Source organism: Petromyzon marinus, chromosome 29 (assembly GCF_048934315.1).
Source record: "Petromyzon marinus isolate PM22_M1 ecotype Great Lakes invasive population chromosome 29, UKy_Petmar_22M1.pri1.0, whole genome shotgun sequence".
Taxonomy (NCBI): domain Eukaryota; kingdom Metazoa; phylum Chordata; class Hyperoartia; order Petromyzontiformes; family Petromyzontidae; genus Petromyzon; species Petromyzon marinus.
In genome coordinates this window covers 12,127,491-12,147,001 of record NC_133695.1, presented here as the reverse complement: position 1 = coordinate 12,147,001, position 19,511 = coordinate 12,127,491, and the positions used below count along the sequence as shown (strand labels likewise).

Below are 19,511 nucleotides of genomic sequence, written 5' to 3'. Positions count from 1 at the left end.
CTTTGTTCCCCCAGTGATGTTTTTACACACCGCACATGTACTAATTTAATGCAGAGTCGACCTAGGGGAGGCCCAGGCCCAGTTCAGATAATTGTCAATGGTGTTGGCCGTGAGCTGGAATCGAACTGGGATCACCGGGTTAATTGGGCAGTGAGCTAACCGCTACACTACCGCTTCCCACGGGAGATATCACAAACACGCTTCCCATAGGCACGCTGCGCTGCATCGCGTACAACAAGTTCCATGACACAAAGGTTTCGGAAAGCTCTCCGATGTTTTTTTAAAATCTAACCACGTGTTGTTCGGCACGATGTCCGACGTTTCCGAGCCACTTTCAATTCAGTTAAACACGTAGGCTTTCGCGACCAATATTATCTGAGAGGTTTTTTGGGTTGGATCACGTAAATATACACGTGTCATTAAACCCGCCACCACCTGACACAGCCAATTATGTTTGTCACGACTTAAAACTTTCGTGACTACAGGAATACATATTCTCTGGGTCTTTCGGTAAAGCCACGTAGATAGAAAAATAATTTTTAAAAACGTCGTGATATTTTTATTGATTTTCTATCTACGTGGCTTTACGGAAAGACCCATAGAATATGTTTGTCACGCAAACAAAACATTCCAATTCGTTACTCGTACAGCACACCAGTGTGCGTAGAAGAGCGTATTAACCCATTAACCCATACATTAACCCCCTTTGGCCTTCGCACCAGAGTGGCTCACAAGTGACGACATCACATTTATCCCTCTAAGACCAATACGGGGGATTTCTCCGCAACTCTGGGTGGCGATTGATAATCTTAGTTGTAATTACTGGCGAAACGTCGTACTCGAATTGTAAATGTTGTGGGTTTACTCTCCAACACACAACCGGTGTTTTGTTTACGTGACATACCGTACTAATTGGCTGTGTCAGGTGGTGGCGGGTTTAGCGACACATATATATTTACACAATCTAACCCAAGAAAAACCTCTTATGGACACTTTCATATCGTTTATAACAAACTTCACCGCTGCATTGGGTGAAATTAGCAGGGCCCCAGGCCTACTCATTGAAAGGCAGTCAAACCCCGGGGACAGGTGACACACTGGAATTCCGCTACAGTCATAATGCAGGGCCTGAATCCAGCCCCAGTTAGGACCGTCTGACCGGACCGTGATCCATCAGTCGCACACACATCATCATTTGCGTGTCAATTTGATGAACATGCGGGAAGAGTGAAGAGTGGCTCTGCACGTTGCGGGGTCTCTCTGTGTGTGAGCCGCTAGACCAGGGGCCGGCAATCAAAATAACTACACGAAGAGGCATTTCTTTCAAATTCAGTAAAAAAAAACTCAATACTTCAAGAGACGCAGTGCACGCGGTGAATACCAATCCGTCGTTTTTATAAATAAACGACGGTCACGAAGCGGTCCTTAAAGAGCCGCACGTGGCTCCTGAGCTGCAGGTTTCCGACCCCTGCGCTAGACCCACCTCCAAACGAACGCATCGTGTGATGGGTAATGGCCAATAAGGGCTCTGCTGGTCATCATGAGATGGGTCTACAATTCTCGCGTAGATACACGTGTCTCGCTCAACCGATGGCATTGAGGCCCTCGCCAATGAATTCGAGCCTTTCCTAAAAGTTTTACGTTCAACAGCAGCAAGCCGAACCTTGTGCCGAGATGACGCTGTTGTCTGCGTGCCTGTTATGGAGTTGCCGTGGTGACCGTGGTCCTGGTGTTGTCTCCAAAGTCGCCGCCCGTGTCCAGCTCCTGCAGAATCCACTGATGTGGCTTCCCCCGCAACTTCTCTGCACTTCATTCGCGGCTTTGTAGGGTTTTATTTTTGTTGCTTCGGGGAGCAAAACCTCTGGGTGGTAATCATCATAACAACACCGATGTCATTTACCTATCCAGGAAAAACCTCACTTAGCCGCAAGGCTTTGCGGGGCCTTCAGCAGTGGGATGTTTGGCCCGTTCCTTCGAGAGTATTTTTTTGAGAAGTGTATGAACTCGCAGGTACCTGGGGGAAAAAAGCATCCAGGAAATCCTGGCGTTAGCACTCAAATTATTTGCATGGTTGGCGACGTACGGTGCGGAAGAAGTTCGACATACATCACGCAAATGTTCACGTAAATGGGTTCACGAACCCGCTTCTGGCCTCGGCTTCGCGAACGTTCGTGCCGGCAGGATAACAAGTCAGCCCCTGTGGTGCCGTGAGTACCGGGTGCATGAACTCGGATTTCCGTGCTGTATTTACGACGGAACAGCAGGTAATTAATTAAAGACACCCTGACGACTGACGGTGAAACGTGGACACAACAAAGACAAACCGCCGCAAGCCGCAATAGCCCCAGCAAAACAATATTTTGGCGCGTGTTTAACGCACGCGGCGCGGTGTTTACGCTCGACACGGCCGCGCATAAACACGCGACGGTCGAGCGGCGAGCACGGAGGGAGACAAATGCGAGCGGACCGCGCGCGACGGAATGAGCGAGGTAAAAGGCGATGATGCGCCCGTAAACACCGCTGGCAGCGGGCGTCCGTGGTGCGTGCGAGGGCACTCGCGCGTCTCAGCCGTCACTGCTCGCCCTATACGGAGCTCTCTCTCTCTCTCCCACTCTCACTCGCTGTTGACACCGCGGTGCACGGGCGCAGAGTGCACCGCAGGTTATCCACACAAGGGTCATTTAAATGTTTTGTTTACCAGATAAGGGTCACTGGGCTATGTCGCGATGTTTCAGAAGTGACCTGGCCACAAATGATAGCGCAACAAAGTGGCTTATCGCGTGGATATTTAAGGCAGCCAAATGCTCTGAACGCGTGTTGATTCTAAACGTAGAGGGAAGAAACGGGAGGACCCGGAGAACAATCCACGCAACCAAGGGGAGGGAGAAATGCAAACTCGAAATATACAGGCATCAGAGTCGGGATCGAACCCACAACCTCCTGGATACCAGGCGAGGTGATCAACATCTCGCCGCTGCTACATATCCCCCCCCCAATATTCAAATATGGTCAAAATGTCCCCCCCAAATATTGCTATAAAATAGATTTCTGTTTATATGATTGTGGTTATGGTTGTACTTTATTAATCGCTAATCTCTGCCATTACATACAATGAAACAAGAAAAGGTAAAAAAGAAAAAAAACAGAGCAATGTAATACAATACACGATTAGACAGCATTGTAAAAAATAAATAAAAAGTCCATCCTGTGTGTTAGTGATTTTTTAAATATTTTAAGCAGGAAATTCGTTTGCAAATTTAGATTTTTTTTTCTGGGGGGGGACCCCCAGACCCCCTGGAAGATTTGGTCCTCCCCAATGTTGACTCCATGGCTACGGCCTTGAGCAAAGTTATGTAGAGCGGGAGGGCGTAATCGGGGTATTACTATAAGAATGTCAACTGGTCACGTGCCGCACAATATTGACTCGCTCACGTCGAGAGAGAACGACTCAGAGCCGCGAGGAGGAACCGCAGGCACGTGGGTTGCCCAAGCTCTGCGGTCCATATTGAGGTGCTGGCAGCCAATTAACGGGTGGATCGCCCTGAGAATACCCACGCGTGCGAGGGAGAAACACTCTATCCCGTACAGCAGCAGCATGTGGAGCCCACAGTTTTATTGCATTGTCTTGGCGAGACGTGGCATAGCACCTCAACTCCCGCAGAAGAGAGTTTCGCGGCATCTGTGCGGTGATCCACCAACCCTCGCTACTGCCTCCACAGCGCCAGATCACTACAGGCAGCCACTGCCGCCGCCCAGATAGCGCTGGGTCTGATCATCACTCCCTCGTGCTCCGGTTATTATCTTCTCAATCTTTGCTCTGTCTCTCTCTCTCTCCATTCCTCTTCTCCTTGTGCTCGATCCACGCTTTCGCTCTCTCTTCTTGCACCCCCCCCCCCCCCTTCAGTGGAACAAACTTCCCCCTCCACATGAAGCAGTCACCTTCGCTCACAAAGTTTCCACCCCTCACTCAAAACGCATTCTTATTGTTCACTAGCTCACCCCCACTACCCCCCCCGCCCCCTTTAATCTCCGCCTCTCATAACCACCACCACCACCATATTCTCATTACACGGCTGTCACTCATTAACCCCGTTCATTCAATCCGTCCATCATCATTCACTGTCATCAACGTCGCTGTCACCGATGTCACGCATCATCGCAGATTCGCCCACGTTGCTACCTCCGTCTATTTCATTCACCTCGTCTCCACCACCCCCATCATCATCACAGCCATACCGTTGTACCGTTGTTTAGTCTCTGTAAAGTGCCTTGGTTAAGGCGCTTTATAAATTCCGTTAAGATAATGTACGATAAAAAGGTTTCAAGTTCATTTACAAAACTGACAGAAATCAACACATCTCCTCCTCGTTTCCCACGGTGGCACGGGCCACTGTGGGACTAACTAAGGGGTGCCTATATTTCCCAATAAGAAAAAAGAAACATCCTCATATCATGGATAGACATCCTCTCAAAAGCAGGGGGGTGGGCAACCATCGTATTGAGAATACAATGCCTTATTGTACATGACAGGCGTCTAATTGTGTCCCAGTGCGTCGCGACAGCAGTTTCCATCTGTTTGCTTATGTAAGGGTCAGTTGACACCCTGGATACCGTTGCAAACAAGGTGTCACATCTCAAAGTAAAATGATGAGCCACTTTGTTGTTGGGCTGTCATTTGTGGCCAGGTCGCTTCTGAAAAATAAGTTCATACCTCAGTGGGCTTTGCCTGGTAGGATGGCGATTGTTTAGTGTTGTGTTTGTTTGTGTTTGGGTGATGTGTTTAACTTTCTTGTACTTTGCACTACTCTCGTGTTGTTGTACTGTTTCTTGTTGTAACGTTTCTTAACCCATGCCCCGACTGTACATCTGTGATGAAGAGCTTTATAGCTCATCGTATTCCTCCTGCTGTATAAATACAGATTCTGTTTCTGATATTCTGATTCAGATCTAAAGCTCCGTAAACTGTGGCGAAGTAGGAAGCGTGGCGCTCCGTGTTGAGACATTAGCGGCAGGCGCCTTAAGAATCAATGTAAATTATCTATTATTATTATTATTATTATGTTGCCTTCTACAGATACCCGAACGTGCGCGTCCACAACTTCACCACGAGCTGGAGAGACGGCCTCGCGTTCAACGCCCTGATTCACAAGCACAGGTAACCGCTGATTCACAAGCAGAGGTAACCGCTGATTCACAAGCACAGGTAACCGCTAATTCACAAGCACAGGTAACCGCTGATTCACAAGCACAGGTAACCGCTGATTCACAAGCACAGGTAGCCGCTGATTCACAAGCACAGCTAACCGCTGATTCACAAGTACAGGTAACCGCTAATTCACAAGCACAGGTAACCGCTAATTCACAAGCACAGGTAACCGCTGATTCACAAGCACAGGTAACCACTGATTCACAAACATAGGTCACCGCTGATTCACAAGTACAGGTAACCGCTAATCCACAAGCACAGGTAACCGCTGATTCACAAGCATAGCTCACCGCTGTTTCACAAGTACAGGTTACCGCTAATTCACAAGCACAGGTAACCGCTGATTCACAAGCATAGCTCACCGCTGTTTCACAAGTACAGGTAACCGCTAATTCACAAGCACAGGTAACCGCTGATTCACAAGCACAGGTAACCGCTGATTCACAAGCACAGGTATTTGCTAATTCACAAGCACAGCTAACCGCTGATTCACAAACATAGGTCACCGCTGTTTCACAAGTACAGGCAACCGCTGATTCCAAGCACAGGTAACCGCTGATTCACAAGCACAGGTAACCGCTAATTCACAAGCACAGCTAACCGCTGATTCACAAGCACAGGTAACCGCTGATTCACAAGCACAGGTAACCGCTAATTCACAAGCACAGGTAACCGCTAATTCACAAGTACAGGTATCCGCTAATTCACAAACACAGGTAACTGCTGATTCACAAGTACAGGTAACCGCTAATTCACAAGCACAGGTAACCCCTGATTCACAAGTACAGGTATCCGTTGATTCACAAGTACAGGTAACCGCCAATTCAGAAGTACAGGTATCCGCTAATTCACAAGCACAGGTAACCACTGATTCACAAGAACAGCTAACCGCTGATTCACAAGTACAGGTATCCCTTGATTCACAAGTACAGGTAACCGCCAATTCACAAGCACAGGTAACCGCGAATTCACAAGCACATGTAACCGCTGATTCACAAGCACAGGTAACCGCTGATTCACAAGTACAGCTAACCGCTGATTCACAAGTACCGGTAACCGCTGATTCACAAGTACAGGTAACCGCTGATTCACAAGCACAGGTAACCGCTGATTCACAAGCACAGGTAACCGCTAATTCACAAGCACAGGTAACCGCTGTTTCACAAGTACAGGTAACCGCTGATTCACAAACACAGGTAACCGCTGATTCACAAGCACAGGTAACCGCTAATTCACAAGCACAGCTAAACGCTGACTCACAAACACAGGTAACCGCTGATTCACAAGCACAGGTAACCGCTAATTCACAAGCACAGGTAACCGCTGATTCACAAACACAGGTAACCGCTGATTCACAAGCACAGGTAACCGCTAATTCACAAGCACAGGTAACCGCTAATTCACAAGTACAGGTATCCGCTAATTCACAAACACAGGTAACTGCTGATTCACAAGTACAGGTAACCGCTAATTCACAAGCACAGGTAACCCCTGATTCACAAGTACAGGTATCCGTTGATTCACAAGTACAGGTAACCGCCAATTCAGAAGTACAGGTATCCGCTAATTCACAAGCACAGGTAACCACTGATTCACAAGAACAGCTAACCGCTGATTCACAAGTACAGGTATCTCTTGATTCACAAGTACAGGTAACCGCCAATTCACAAGCACAGGTAACCGCGAATTCACAAGCACATGTAACCGCTGATTCACAAGCACAGGTAACCGCTGATTCACAAGTACAGCTAACCGCTGATTCACAAGTACCGGTAACCGCTGATTCACAAGTACAGGTAACCGCTGATTCACAAGCACAGGTAACCGCTGATTCACAAGCACAGGTAACCGCTAATTCACAAGCACAGGTAACCGCTGTTTCACAAGTACAGGTAACCGCTGATTCACAAACACAGGTAACCGCTGATTCACAAGCACAGGTAACCGCTAATTCACAAGCACAGCTAAACGCTGACTCACAAACACAGGTAACCGCTGATTCACAAGCACAGGTAACCGCTAATTCACAAGCACAGGTAACCGCTGATTCACAAACACAGGTAACCGCTGATTCACAAGCACAGGTATCCACTAATTCACATGCACAGGTAACCGCTGATTCACAAACACAGGTATCCACTAATTCACATGCACAGGTAACCGCTGATTCACAAACACAGGTAACCGCTAATTCACAAACACAGGTAACCGCTGATTCACAAGCACAGGTATCCACTAATTCACATGCACAGGTAACCGCTGATTCACAAACACAGGTAACCGCTAATTCACAAGCACAGGTAACCGCTGATTCACAAACACAGGTGACCACTGATTCACAAACACAGGTAACCGCTGATTCACAAACACAGGTAACCGCTGATTCACAAACACAGGTGACCACTGATTCACAAACACAGGTAACCGCTAATTCACAAACACAGGTAACCGCTGATTCACAAACACAGGTGACCACTGATTCACAAACACAGGTAACCGCTGATTCACAAGCACAGGTAACCGCTGATTCACAAGCACAGGTAACCGCTGATTCACAAACACAGGTAACCACTGATTCACAAACACAGGTAACCGCTGATTCACAAGCACAGGTAACCGCTGATTCACAAACACACGTAACCGCTGATTCACAAACACAGGTAACCACTGATTCACAAACACAGGTAACCGCTGATTCACAAGCACAGGTAACCGCTGATTCACAAGCACAGGTAACCGCTGATTCACAAGCATAGGTCACCGCTGTTTCACAAGTACAGGTAACCGCTGATTCACAAGCACAGGTAACCGCTAATTCACAAGCACAGGTAACCCCTGATTCACAAGTACAGGTATCCGTTGATTCACAAGCACAGGAAACCGCTGATTCACAAGCACAGGTAACCGCTAATTCACAAGCACAGGTAACCCCTGATTCACAAGTACAGGTATCCGTTGATTCACAAGTACAGGTAACCGCCAATTCATAAGTACAGGTATCCGCTAATTCACAAGCACAGGTAACCACTGACTCACAAGAACAGCTAACTGCTGATTCACAAGTACAGGTATCTGTTGATTCACAAGTACAGGTAACCGCTAATTCACAAGCACAGGTAACCGCCAATTCACAAGCACAGGTAACCGCGAATTCACAAGCACATGTAAACGCTGATTCACAAGCACAGGTAACCGCCAATTCACAAGCACAGGTAACCGCTGATTCACAAGCACAGGTAACCGCTAATTCACAAGCACAGGTAACCGCTGATTCACAAGTACAGGTAACCGCTGATTCACAAACACAGGTAACCGCTGATTCACAAACACAGGTAACCGCTGATTCACAAGCACAGGTAACCGCTAATTCACAAGCACAGGTAACCGCTAATTCACAAACACAGGTAACCGCTGATTCACAAACACAGGTAACCGCTGATTCACAAGCACAGGTAACCGCTAATTCACAAGCACAGGTAACCGCTGATTCACAAACACAGGTGACCACTGATTCACAAACACAGGTAACCGCTGATTCACAAACACAGGTAACCGCTGATTCACAAACACAGGTGACCACTGATTCACAAACACAGGTAACCGCTAATTCACAAACACAGGTAACCGCTGATTCACAAACACAGGTGACCACTGATTCACAAACACAGGTAACCGCTGATTCACAAACACAGGTAACCGCTAATTCAGAAGTACAGGTATCCGTTGATTCACAAGTACAGGTAACCGCCAATTCAGAAGTACAGGTAACCGCTGATTCACAAGTACAGGTAACCACCAATTCAGAAGTACAGGTAACCGCTGATTCACAAGTACAGGTAACCACCAATTCAGAAGTACAGGTATCCGTTGATTCACCAGTACAGGTAACCGCCAATTCAGAAGTACAGGTATCCGTTGATTCACCAGTACAGGTAACCGCCAATTCAGAAGTACAGGTATCCGTTGATTCACCAGTACAGGTAACCGCCAATTCAGAAGTACAGGTATCCGTTGATTCACAAGTACAGGTAACCAACAATTCAGAAGTACAGGTAACCACCAATTCAGAAGTACAGGTATCCGTTGATTCACTAGTACAGGTAACCACCAATTCAGAAGTACAGGTATCCATTGATTCACCAGTACAGGTAACCGCCAATTCAGAAGTACAGGTATCCGTTGATTCACTAGTACAGGTAACCACCAATTCAGAAGTACAGGTATCCATTGATTCACCAGTACAGGTAACCGCCAATTCAGAAGTACAGGTATCGCGACGATGTGGCCCGAGTCTCGCAACGGGCGACGAGGTCCCCCGCACTTTCTCTCTCTCTCTCGTCCTGATGACGATGACCCATCGCGCGTTCAAACAACCGCAGGCACGGCTGCCCTCGCGACGGTCCCCCGGTGACGGTGACCTCTGACCGCAAGGTCCGCGCGTTGCTGGCGGGGCACCTTGTATGGCGAGCGCTTGGGACTGGTGGGAACAGCAGCAGTCGTGGCTTCCCAGCAGCGGAGTTGGCACGACGTGAACGGGCGACGTTACGTCGGGAGGAACTATTTTAACGCGCAAATCATCAATCAGCGGCGGCCGGGCAGGCGGGCTGGCTCTTTACGGAGATATTGGAGGTGGCTTGGGGCTGCCCGGCAGAGGAGTCCATGTATGGCGTTTTGAATGAAACAAATCGAAACTCCAACACATTGGCAGGCTTAAAGTCGCTGTGTTGTGTTGGTTTACTGGTCTGTATGTTGTTTACACGTGTTGAACTTCTTTGGCACTGTACGTAGCCAAACGTGCAAATCGGAGGTGCCGGGAAAATGAATGAGATTTCATTCTGATGCTGCTTGCGCCTTGCGTCTGTATATCTTTATTGAAATAATATATAGGTATGGAAATCATGGCAAAATATGAATGCAGTAACATATATATCATAAATAATATTGCCCGCTATTATTTTGTCATCGCATTGCATCGTCTTCGTATCTCGCGTACATTTCAACCGTGAAGCGTCGTTTGCTCGGCGCGTGTCTCTCCGATCCCGAGATTCAGGCCTTGGGGAGTTTTTGTGTTCTAATACGGAACGCATCCAACGTAGAGCAAAGCCGCTATCGGTGGTGACGGTGGCGACCAATGTCCTCGCTTCATACAGGCCGGACCTCATCGACTTTGATGCCCTGGACCCAGCGGACCCCTACGGCAACATGCAGACGGCCTTCAACGTGGCCGAGCAGAAGCTGGGGCTGACGCAGCTACTGGACGCAGAGGGTGGGCACTCCCCCTACCCTGTCCCACACCCCCCTACCCCGTCCCACACCCCCTGCCCCGTCCCACACCCCCTACCCTGTCCCACACCCCCTGCCCTGTCCCACACCCCCTGCCCTGTCCCACACCCCCTGCCCTGCTGGCCACCCACCCCTTTCCAGTGCCGTGCCGGCCTTCGTAGGTGCTGCTCGCTGAACAGCATTTGCCCCAACAGTCTGTTAGTGCTACACAGGTGGGTGAGGGTGGGTCTCAGTATCTTTGTATCCCTGCTGTGCGTTCCGTGCCGTCTCTCTGCGCGTGGCGTGCAGACATTGCGGTAGAGCACCCGGACGAGAAGTCGGTCATCACCTACGTGGTCACCTACTACCACTACTTCTCCAAGATGAAGGCGCTGGCCGTGGAGGGCAAGCGCATTGGGAAGGTGTGCCCCGCTCTGCTCTGCGCGTGACCGACGGTGCCAACCCGTGCAGCCCGACTCGGCGGGAACAGCGGGCAGCAGCGCGTGTCTGTAAATTCAGCTTCTCTCTGCAGAGACAAAGGAGTCTGTTTAGCGTAATGCTTTTGTTGTTGTTGTTGTTATGAGTGAAGGTTTTTGTCTCTTGCCCAAATACCATTGCTTGTGGTGTAACTACCCATAGGCCTATTGACACACTCGTCATCAGACGTTTTTTTTAAAATGCCATTTTCATCGGACCCCACCCATGCTTTAAAGAGTGCAGTCCCCAACTCGTATGATCCACTCCATCGCTCTGGCCTGCGTGCTATGAAGCAGGGCCATTGCCCGAAGTGTCGTCTATTCTATATCGTTTATTTTTGAAGCCACTCGGCGTTAATGACGAATGTGCTGAGCTTTATTGTTTTCTTCATTAAGTCGAGCTTGGGTGCAGATCGAGCGGAAATGATAGCCGCTCTCCTGGGTTGGTTGATCACGCTCCGTGCACTGAGACTCACTCGGACTACTCCCTGATGCACCTCAAAAAACATTGCTCCGTTACCAAGCGTGCGCATCGGCACCCTGGTGTGCGTGTGTCCGGCACGTGCACATGCTCGCTACGCTGCGGTACTGGTTTTTTTGGGGTTGCATGGGGATTGCATGGGATTGCATGCGATTGCATAGGATTGCATAGGATTGCATGCGATTTCATGGGATTACACGAGATTACGCAGGATTGCATGTGATTGCATGGGATTGCATGCAATTGCATGGAATTGCACGGGATTGCGCGAGCAGCAAACCTTCAAGCGTTACATCAGGCCAATTGCAGGGGGGAAAATTGAGAAGGTGCTGATGCGCGTGAGCAATCTATGTGTCAACGTGGATTCATTGCAGGTGCTAGGTGACTTGTTGAATCACAAGACCACGAGGGGTGGTGGCAGTGGATATGTCATGGCTGATGATAATGATTTAAAAAAAAATCCTATTGTATACACTATTTTGGAACAAAAAATACTTCAATCAAATGCACGTGAATTATGGTAAATGCATATGCAGCAGGGCGGAATAAACACGACGATTACCGACAAATTGTTTTGCACTCGAAACACGGCACTATATTGTACACAACGAACCTTAACGTCCACGTACACTTGCCATATCACGGCTGTGTTCAAGTATTCGATATACGATTTCTATGATGATCCAATGAACGTCTGGCACGAAGAAGACACAGCGGATGCATTGAGGAGCTGAGATAATAAACAGTTCCACTCTGCGCACCGCCGAGAGTGAGAATGCAGCATCAGGGGGCCGGCGCCATTCGTCAACCAGCGGAAACCCATCGCAGTTTAAAAAAAAAAAACAGAAAATGTGAAATGTCCCAGGACACGAGGATTTTCTACCGCTGGTTGCAGGGAAAATACGCGGTTCTAATGATAGCGTAGGCCATCCAAAGTATACATCGATATCAGGCTATTCTTATCACAATCTTTCAAAGACATTTGCCCAAAAAATTGTAACATCACCCAATGACTGTTATCTCTTTTAAACAGGCTTTTTCCTAAAGTTCGACGCGAACTCTGCTTTTGTATGTTTATGACGGCCCGTCGTACATCTACGAATAACTTCATGCAGTTAAACAACTTCGAATGCTTTTCCACGTGACCGTCGTACAGTTAGATCGCCAGATATGCAAGAAAAATAACTAGATAAATATTTTAATATACTTGTCAATGTTACATACAATGCGACCCCAGCCGCACGTAGCCACAGAGCCATGCGGCAGCCTCATTCTCCCCCTCCTGCAGCACGTGCAGGGCAATAACCGCCCGTGGCACGCCCTGAAGCAACTCCGCGGCCCGAGACGATGGTGCGCCACAGCCTCACTGCTCCTCATTGAGATGTTACTCGTCTTGGGCAGGGGGAGCATCACGTTGCGCGACGGCTCCTCTCTGGCGTAACGGCGGCGTTTTTTGTTGTTGTTTGTTACACTTTCCAGGTGCTCGAGAGCGCCATGGAGACCGACCAGATGATCGAGAAGTACGACAGCCTGGCCTCGGATCTCCTCGACTGGATCGAGCAGACCATCGCCATCCTCAACAACCGCACCTTCGCCAACTCGCTGACGGGCGTGCAGCAGCAGCTGCAGGCGTTCAGCTCCTACCGCACCGTGGAGAAGCCGGCCAAGTACGGCAGCAGCATTGGCAGCGGCACTCACACGGCAGCACGCGGGCGCGCTCGCACACACACACACACGTGATACTGTAATGACCACGGCGCTATCCGATTAGCACGATTGGCTACGTCGAGGGCTGCCACCCGTCTGGGTTTGAATCCAGGAGACCTCTGGAACCTGTGGGTGGCCCTGGGTGAAATGTTTAGCTCTTGAAAGCTAGCGGCATGACTTATCTTGTTGAGATTTCTTTTGAAAGGATGAACTTTGAATTATAATGACCGTAAATTACGCAGACCACAAATGATAGCTCAACGAAGTGGCTTGTCACGTGGAGATTTATTAGCAGCCAAATACTCTAAACGCGTGTTGATTTTAAATGTGGTGGGAAAAACTGGAGGGCCAGGAGAAAAATCCTCACGACCACGGGGAGAACATGCAGACTCCAAATATACAGTTGTCAGGATCAAGATCGAACCCACGACCTCCTGTGTACCATGCGAGGTAGTTAACATCTCTTAGCCACCGTGGCAACCCTCACGGTCACAGACAGGGCACGGCTTCCTTCCATCACCGTGTGTCTCCCCCGTGCCGTCGCCCAGGTTTACAGAGAAGGGAAACCTGGAGGTCCTGCTGTTCACCATCCAGAGCAGGATGCGCGCCAACAACCAGAAGGTTTTCTTGCCGGGAGAGGGCAAGCTCATCTCCGAGATCAACAAGGTGAACGAGCGTAGTGCACGTGGAGTTCTGATGGTAATATCCGGTTCGCTTTTACAGAGTCAGAATATTTATTTGCACACGAGGAATCCGGTGAGCTACCGAGCCCTCTTTCACCAATGTCAAGGTAGTTTACGAGTCAAGCCAACGCCTGACTGGATTTCCCCACGCAGCATCAACAACAATCCATCAATCCAAGATTTGTAATGGGCGGCCGTGTTCAGCAACAAGCTGAGACGGAAGCGTGGGTGGCACAGAAAATAATGAAACTCAACAGAAGAGACGAGAAGTGCGGCTTTTAGGCCGATCTTAAAAGCGCCGCTCGTCACGGCTGCGCTACTTTCGTTGGGCGGCTGTCTCGCGCCGATGAGCGCGGTTGGCTACGTACGGTTGCGCGAGAAGTTCAACGTCCACTCCACACACCGGGGCTGCGGCGGACGGACAACCCCGCTCTGCTGTCCTAAGCTGAGGGCGGATCTCGCAAACGGCGGACGTGCGCAGGTCATCGACGCGAACCCACACTGTGAAATATTCCTCTCACTGCCACCGATCCTACAAAGGAACTGTGGAGTCTCCTACTCGTATCATCCACTCGGTGTCTCTGCCCTCTGTATGCCAACACGATGAAGGGCCATATCCCGAAACGTTGCCCTACATGTAATTATATTTTGATTTAAAGCTTTCGTGACTGCAGTAATTCATATTCTTAGTTCTTTCGGTAAAGTCACGTTGAAGGGAAACAACAAAATAATAAAATATATATAAAACAATAAAAATTCTCACGACGTTTCGACCATAACACAAACGGTCGTCTTCAGGTGTGTTGGACTATAGATGGACTAGTCCTAAATAAACTGTCAAATCGCTGCGCGTGGCGCTAACGGTTTTTTTTATAAATAAATAAATGCACCGTTTAAAAATAAATTTATGCAAACCAACACACCTGAAGACGACCGTTTGTGTTATGGTCGAAACGTCGTGAGAATTTGTATTGTTTTATATATATTTTATTATTTTGTTGTTTCCCTTCAACGTGACTTTACCGAAAGAACTAAGAATATGTAATTATATTTTAAGGCGGCAGTGTTATTGCCGAACGTGTTGTGTTATTGTTAACCGTGCACCACTGCCAACTCGGCATCACCAAGTCATTTGTTTAACTTTCCAAACAAACGGTTCTAAAATTTGTCAGGTAATTTCCTGGGTCCCTGGTCCTTCTTCAGAGGGGATCATCTTCGCAGTGGAAGGGCCTTTGTCTGAAATGTTTGCACTATACGTGTGTCCGTCATAGGGCAGCGGCATTAATTCAACCCATGGTGAAGTGTTTTGATTTTGTACGCCCGCACGCACACACTTCCGCTAATGCAGTGCTTAAAAGGGGGTTTGTATTTACTTCGGCTCATTCCCAGCTCCGGTAGATAACATATCAGTGGGACACGTATAGGCTTGTCAAACAAGCTTGCAAGCACAAGAGAAGCAGGAAATTGCCAGCCACAAGCTTCAGTCTCCTGCGAGCTGAACGTGTTTTGTCTGCAGCTGCTCCGCACTTTGTCCATGGACCCTGGCAGAAACTGTTGCCACGTAAGGTAGCACCGATTTATTTGCATGGCCATTTAGAGTGGATTACCTGATAAACCCACGCATTTAAGATGGTGATTATCGCGTAACTCACTCTTGTTGGCCACATGAGGCAATTTGAACCGCTTAAATAATGCCACCTTGTGGTATCTGCTGTGGGCTCATTAACAGCAGCTATGCAGCCTTCATCAGGGCACAATTCTTGGGTTCCTACACTATACACAGCTGTATGTATGTATGTTGAACTTCTTTGACACCGTACGTAGCCAACCGTGCTAATCGGAGGTGCGGGGGCAAGGACAACAAACTAAACACCTCTCTCGCCGTTAACATAAATGTGCTAGAACAACATGCTCAAGTCAGGCGCCCTGTGTGTGTGTGCTCTCACGTTCAAGTCAGGCGCCCTGTGTGTGTGTGTGCTCTCACGTTCAAGTCAGGCGCCCTGTGTGTGTGTGATCGCACGTTCAAGTCAGGCGCCCCGTGTGTGTGCACGCATGCTTGAGACGGGCGCCTTGTGTGTGTGCCCACACGCTGCTTGCAGGCGTGGGAGCGGCTGGAGAAGGCGGAACACGAGCGCGAGCTGGCGCTGCGGGAGGAACTCATCCGCCAGGAGAAGCTGGAGCAGCTGGCGCGCCGCTTCGACCGCAAGGCGGCGATGCGTGAGAGCTGGCTCACCGAGAACCAGTGTCTTGTGCTGCAGGTGAGCGGCGCGTTCACTCACAGGGGGGGCTCCACTGTGCTCTCACCGAGAGCCGGTGGGAGAGCCAGTGTCTCACTCGCCGCGAGCTGGTGGGAGAGTCAGTGTCTTAATCAATGAGAGCCAGTGTGAGAGCCAGTGTCTCACTCACCGAGAGCCAGTGTGAGAGCTAGTGTCTTAATCAATGAGAGCCAGTGTGAGAGCCAGTGTCTCACTCGCTGAGAGCCGGTGGGAGAGTCAGTGTCTCACTCGCCGCGAGCCAGTCTGAGTGCCAGCGTGAAAGCCAGCGTCTCACTCGCTGAGAGCCAGTGTGAGAGCCAGTGTCTTAATCAATGAGAGCCAGTGTGAGAGCCAGTGTGAGAGCCAGTGCCTCACTCGCTGAGAGCCAGTGTGAGAGCCAGTGTCTAACTCACAGGGCTCACTGCTAAACTGGGCTAAGAACGACACTGAGCCACTCACAGTGCACAACAATGGAAGGGTCTCCCATTTAAACAGCAGAGAGGAGCACAAGACAAAGAGCCCTCCTATAGCCTTATCAGGCTGTAGAGACAAGTGCTTCTAACGAGCACCTATGAAGGCCGGCACGACATACGAGAGGGGGTGGGTGGCCAACACCACGCCCGGCCCGCCTTCACCTCCCTAGTGCCGGAGTTTATTGCACATCGCACCAGGTACTCATTTGAGGCTGAGTCGACCTAGGCGATTCCCAGGACCGTTACGGTGGTTCTCTGCAACGCCACGGGCCAAGACGCACGCGTTCCGTTTGGCCCTGAGCGCCGCTGCGGTGGCCCTGAGCGTGCGTGCGCTCCTCGTGCTGACGACGCTCACGCTGACGACGCTCACGCTGACGACGGAGAGCTGCCGTTGCAGGACAACTTTGGGAGCGACCTGGCGGCCGTGGAGGCGGCGACCAAGAAGCACGAGGCGATCGAGACCGACATGGCCGCCTACGAAGAGCGCGTGCACGCCGTGCTGCACGTGGCCCAGGTAGCCGCAGGCTCCCACACGACCCGTTAGGCCGCCCGGCGGCGGTCCCATTGTTTAAGCGCTTGCAAGGCTTTACAGCATTCTCATAGGCACATGCAGGTCACAGGGTTTGTTTGTTTTATTTTTATTTTTGCTTCCGGCCTGTTTAAAGTAGTAATAATTATCGTAATCCCTATTTGATGAAGTGCCTTTCATATGTATGTATGTTTGTTGAAGTTCTTTCGCACCGTACGTAGCCAACCGTGCCAAGGTCTCAAGGCGCTGCACATGTCTCGCTTTTAAACGATGACATCCAATCTATATACAGTAAGAGCTGATGATGATGACAATAATGACACCTCCACTTGCGCTTTCGATAGAATGCAGACAATTATATGATGAAAGACAAAAGTTATAATTACACTCACAGTACAGGTAACGTCCAATCAGAGCAAAGGAAAAGCAAATGAATATCAGTGGGTGTTTCAGGCTTGGGTTTATAGGTGCTCACAGAGTCACAATTCCTGACGTTGGGGGGCAGGATAGCAGCGTCCCTCCACGGGCTTGGCCGCACAGCAGCAGGATGCACGCTCGCCGCTTGGAGGCTGGCACAGAGACGAGTGGCCCCGAGTCCACGAAGTGTGAATTGCGACGGGGAGTGTAGCGTAATGGCCCATAGTGGGTCGACGGTACAGATAGACGTATAATACACAATGTGAGAAGAAAGGTGAATGCCTGCCGGGTAAAAAGCTGCAATGAGATTCAATGGAGGCCTGAAATATTGAAGAAAATAGAAGGGAAAAGGGAACATTTACAAATGATAAAATCACAACTATCACAACTATCAGCTTGCATGAATCACTAACCAGCGAACCGATAGACTTCCGACACTTCTGTGTATTGCCTCGTAACGAAGGCTGATGTCAATGACGGTTTCCAGGTATTGTGACCGTCAGCATCTCTCAAGTCCTTTCCACGTGGCCCACATCTCCTGCCCAGCTGACCCATCTCTTCCCCCCTCTTCTCTGACATTTACTCCCACGCAATCATCACGGTTACGTCAACTGACCTCCGTGTGACATGCCCCGCTTGTTCCATATACCTGCTGAACAGACTTCCCGCAGCTCCTGCTTTAAGCCGCTCTCCCCAGCGCCTCTTCATTCCTCCTCCTCAGTGCTCCTGTAGCACCACGTCTCAAACGCGTTTGTGACTCCAACTCTGGCCTTGCGGGTTGAGGCAGCGCGTTTGTGAACATTTCTCCTCCTAACCTCACACCGCACAGCCGGTGGTGCGTGGCCAAAGCCTGAGAGGACATATGTTCAGCCCGGAAACGCGGCCACACTTGGATTACGAATGGTTGTGAGAACCTGGGTGCTAACAACAATAATATATTGTTGAGATTTATAAGACTTCTTTAAACAATGGATCTCTTAGCGCCGTGTATGTAAAGGAGGAAGAAATGAGTGAGAAGTAACCGGGGGAGAGAAAGACTAAAGAGACAGAGAGAGAGAGCTAGAGAGACAGAGCAGGCCGGGTTAAACAGCTGGTGGAGTCTTCAGCTGGAACTTGAAGGTTTCCAACGACTGCGAATTTCTGACCTCCAGAGGTAGAGAATCCCAGAGCCTTGGTGCTGTACGGACAACTATTTATCTCACTATTTAACAATTTTTATTTATTTTAGCAGGTAATGCCCACTGAGCTATATAGCTCTTTTTCAGAAGCCACCTAGCCACGAATGATAGCTCAACAAAGCGGCTTATCACGCAGACATTTATAGTAGCGAAATACTTTAAACGCACGTTGATTCTAAATATGGACGGAAAAGCCAGAGGACCCGGAGAAAAATCCACCCCACCACGGGGAGAGAGACACGGAAGCTCCAAATATACGGCACGCGTCAGGGTCGGAATAAAACCCACGTCCTCCTCTCGCCGCCCGTGGCGCCCCCAACAACCCGGCGGTCTCCCCAGCGGCGAGGCCTGGCGAGCGGCACGTTGAAGCGCGACAGTCGGCGCTGCTGCACGAGAGTGACCCGCGGCTTGGGGGTGGTGGGGCGGGATCCGTGCGGCGTTTTTTTTTTTGCGCAGGAGCTGCAGGCCGAGAACTATCACGACGTGGCGCGCGTGGCGGCCCGTCGGGACAACGTCCTGCGGCTGTGGCGCTACCTGCAGGAGCTGCTGTGCGGGCGGCGCGCCCGCCTCGAGGCCAACGTGGCCCTGCAGAGAACGCTGCACGAGATGCTGCACCTGCTGCACAGCATGGAGGAGCTCAAGGTGAGGTCCCCACGACCCGACGGTTCCAGCATTTCGGATTCTAGGGGCGCCTCGGGCCTTGCTCCACAGATGCTCCACAGCTCAGGCCAGTTTTGCCAATGTGTGTGTGTGTGTTGAACTTCTTTCGCACCGTACCTAGCCAACCGTGCTAATCGGAGGTGCAGGGCTAGGACAACGCACTACGGATCTGTGCGAGTCCATG

At 49.9% G+C, this 19,511-nt stretch overlaps 1 protein-coding gene across 4 annotated transcripts in view; it reads left to right on the top strand.

The window, feature by feature from the left end:
- LOC116947147 (spectrin beta chain, non-erythrocytic 1-like) overlaps positions 1-19,511 on the top strand; it is a 175,982-nt gene that overhangs the window by 110,437 nt on the left and 46,034 nt on the right. For all 4 annotated transcript variants that reach the window (XR_012945592.1, XM_032962583.2, XM_076070404.1 and 1 more), the window contains 8 exons: positions 5,075-5,155; positions 10,357-10,472; positions 10,778-10,890; positions 12,905-13,092; positions 13,681-13,798; positions 15,915-16,073; positions 16,941-17,057; positions 19,124-19,309. Coding sequence is in view for 3 of the 4 variants with exons in the window: in XM_032962583.2 (XP_032818474.2) it covers positions 5,075-5,155; positions 10,357-10,472; positions 10,778-10,890; positions 12,905-13,092; positions 13,681-13,798; positions 15,915-16,073; positions 16,941-17,057; positions 19,124-19,309 (1,078 nt within the window). In the remaining variant the exon portion in view is untranslated. The remainder of the gene's footprint in view (positions 1-5,074; positions 5,156-10,356; positions 10,473-10,777; positions 10,891-12,904; positions 13,093-13,680; positions 13,799-15,914; positions 16,074-16,940; positions 17,058-19,123; positions 19,310-19,511) is intronic.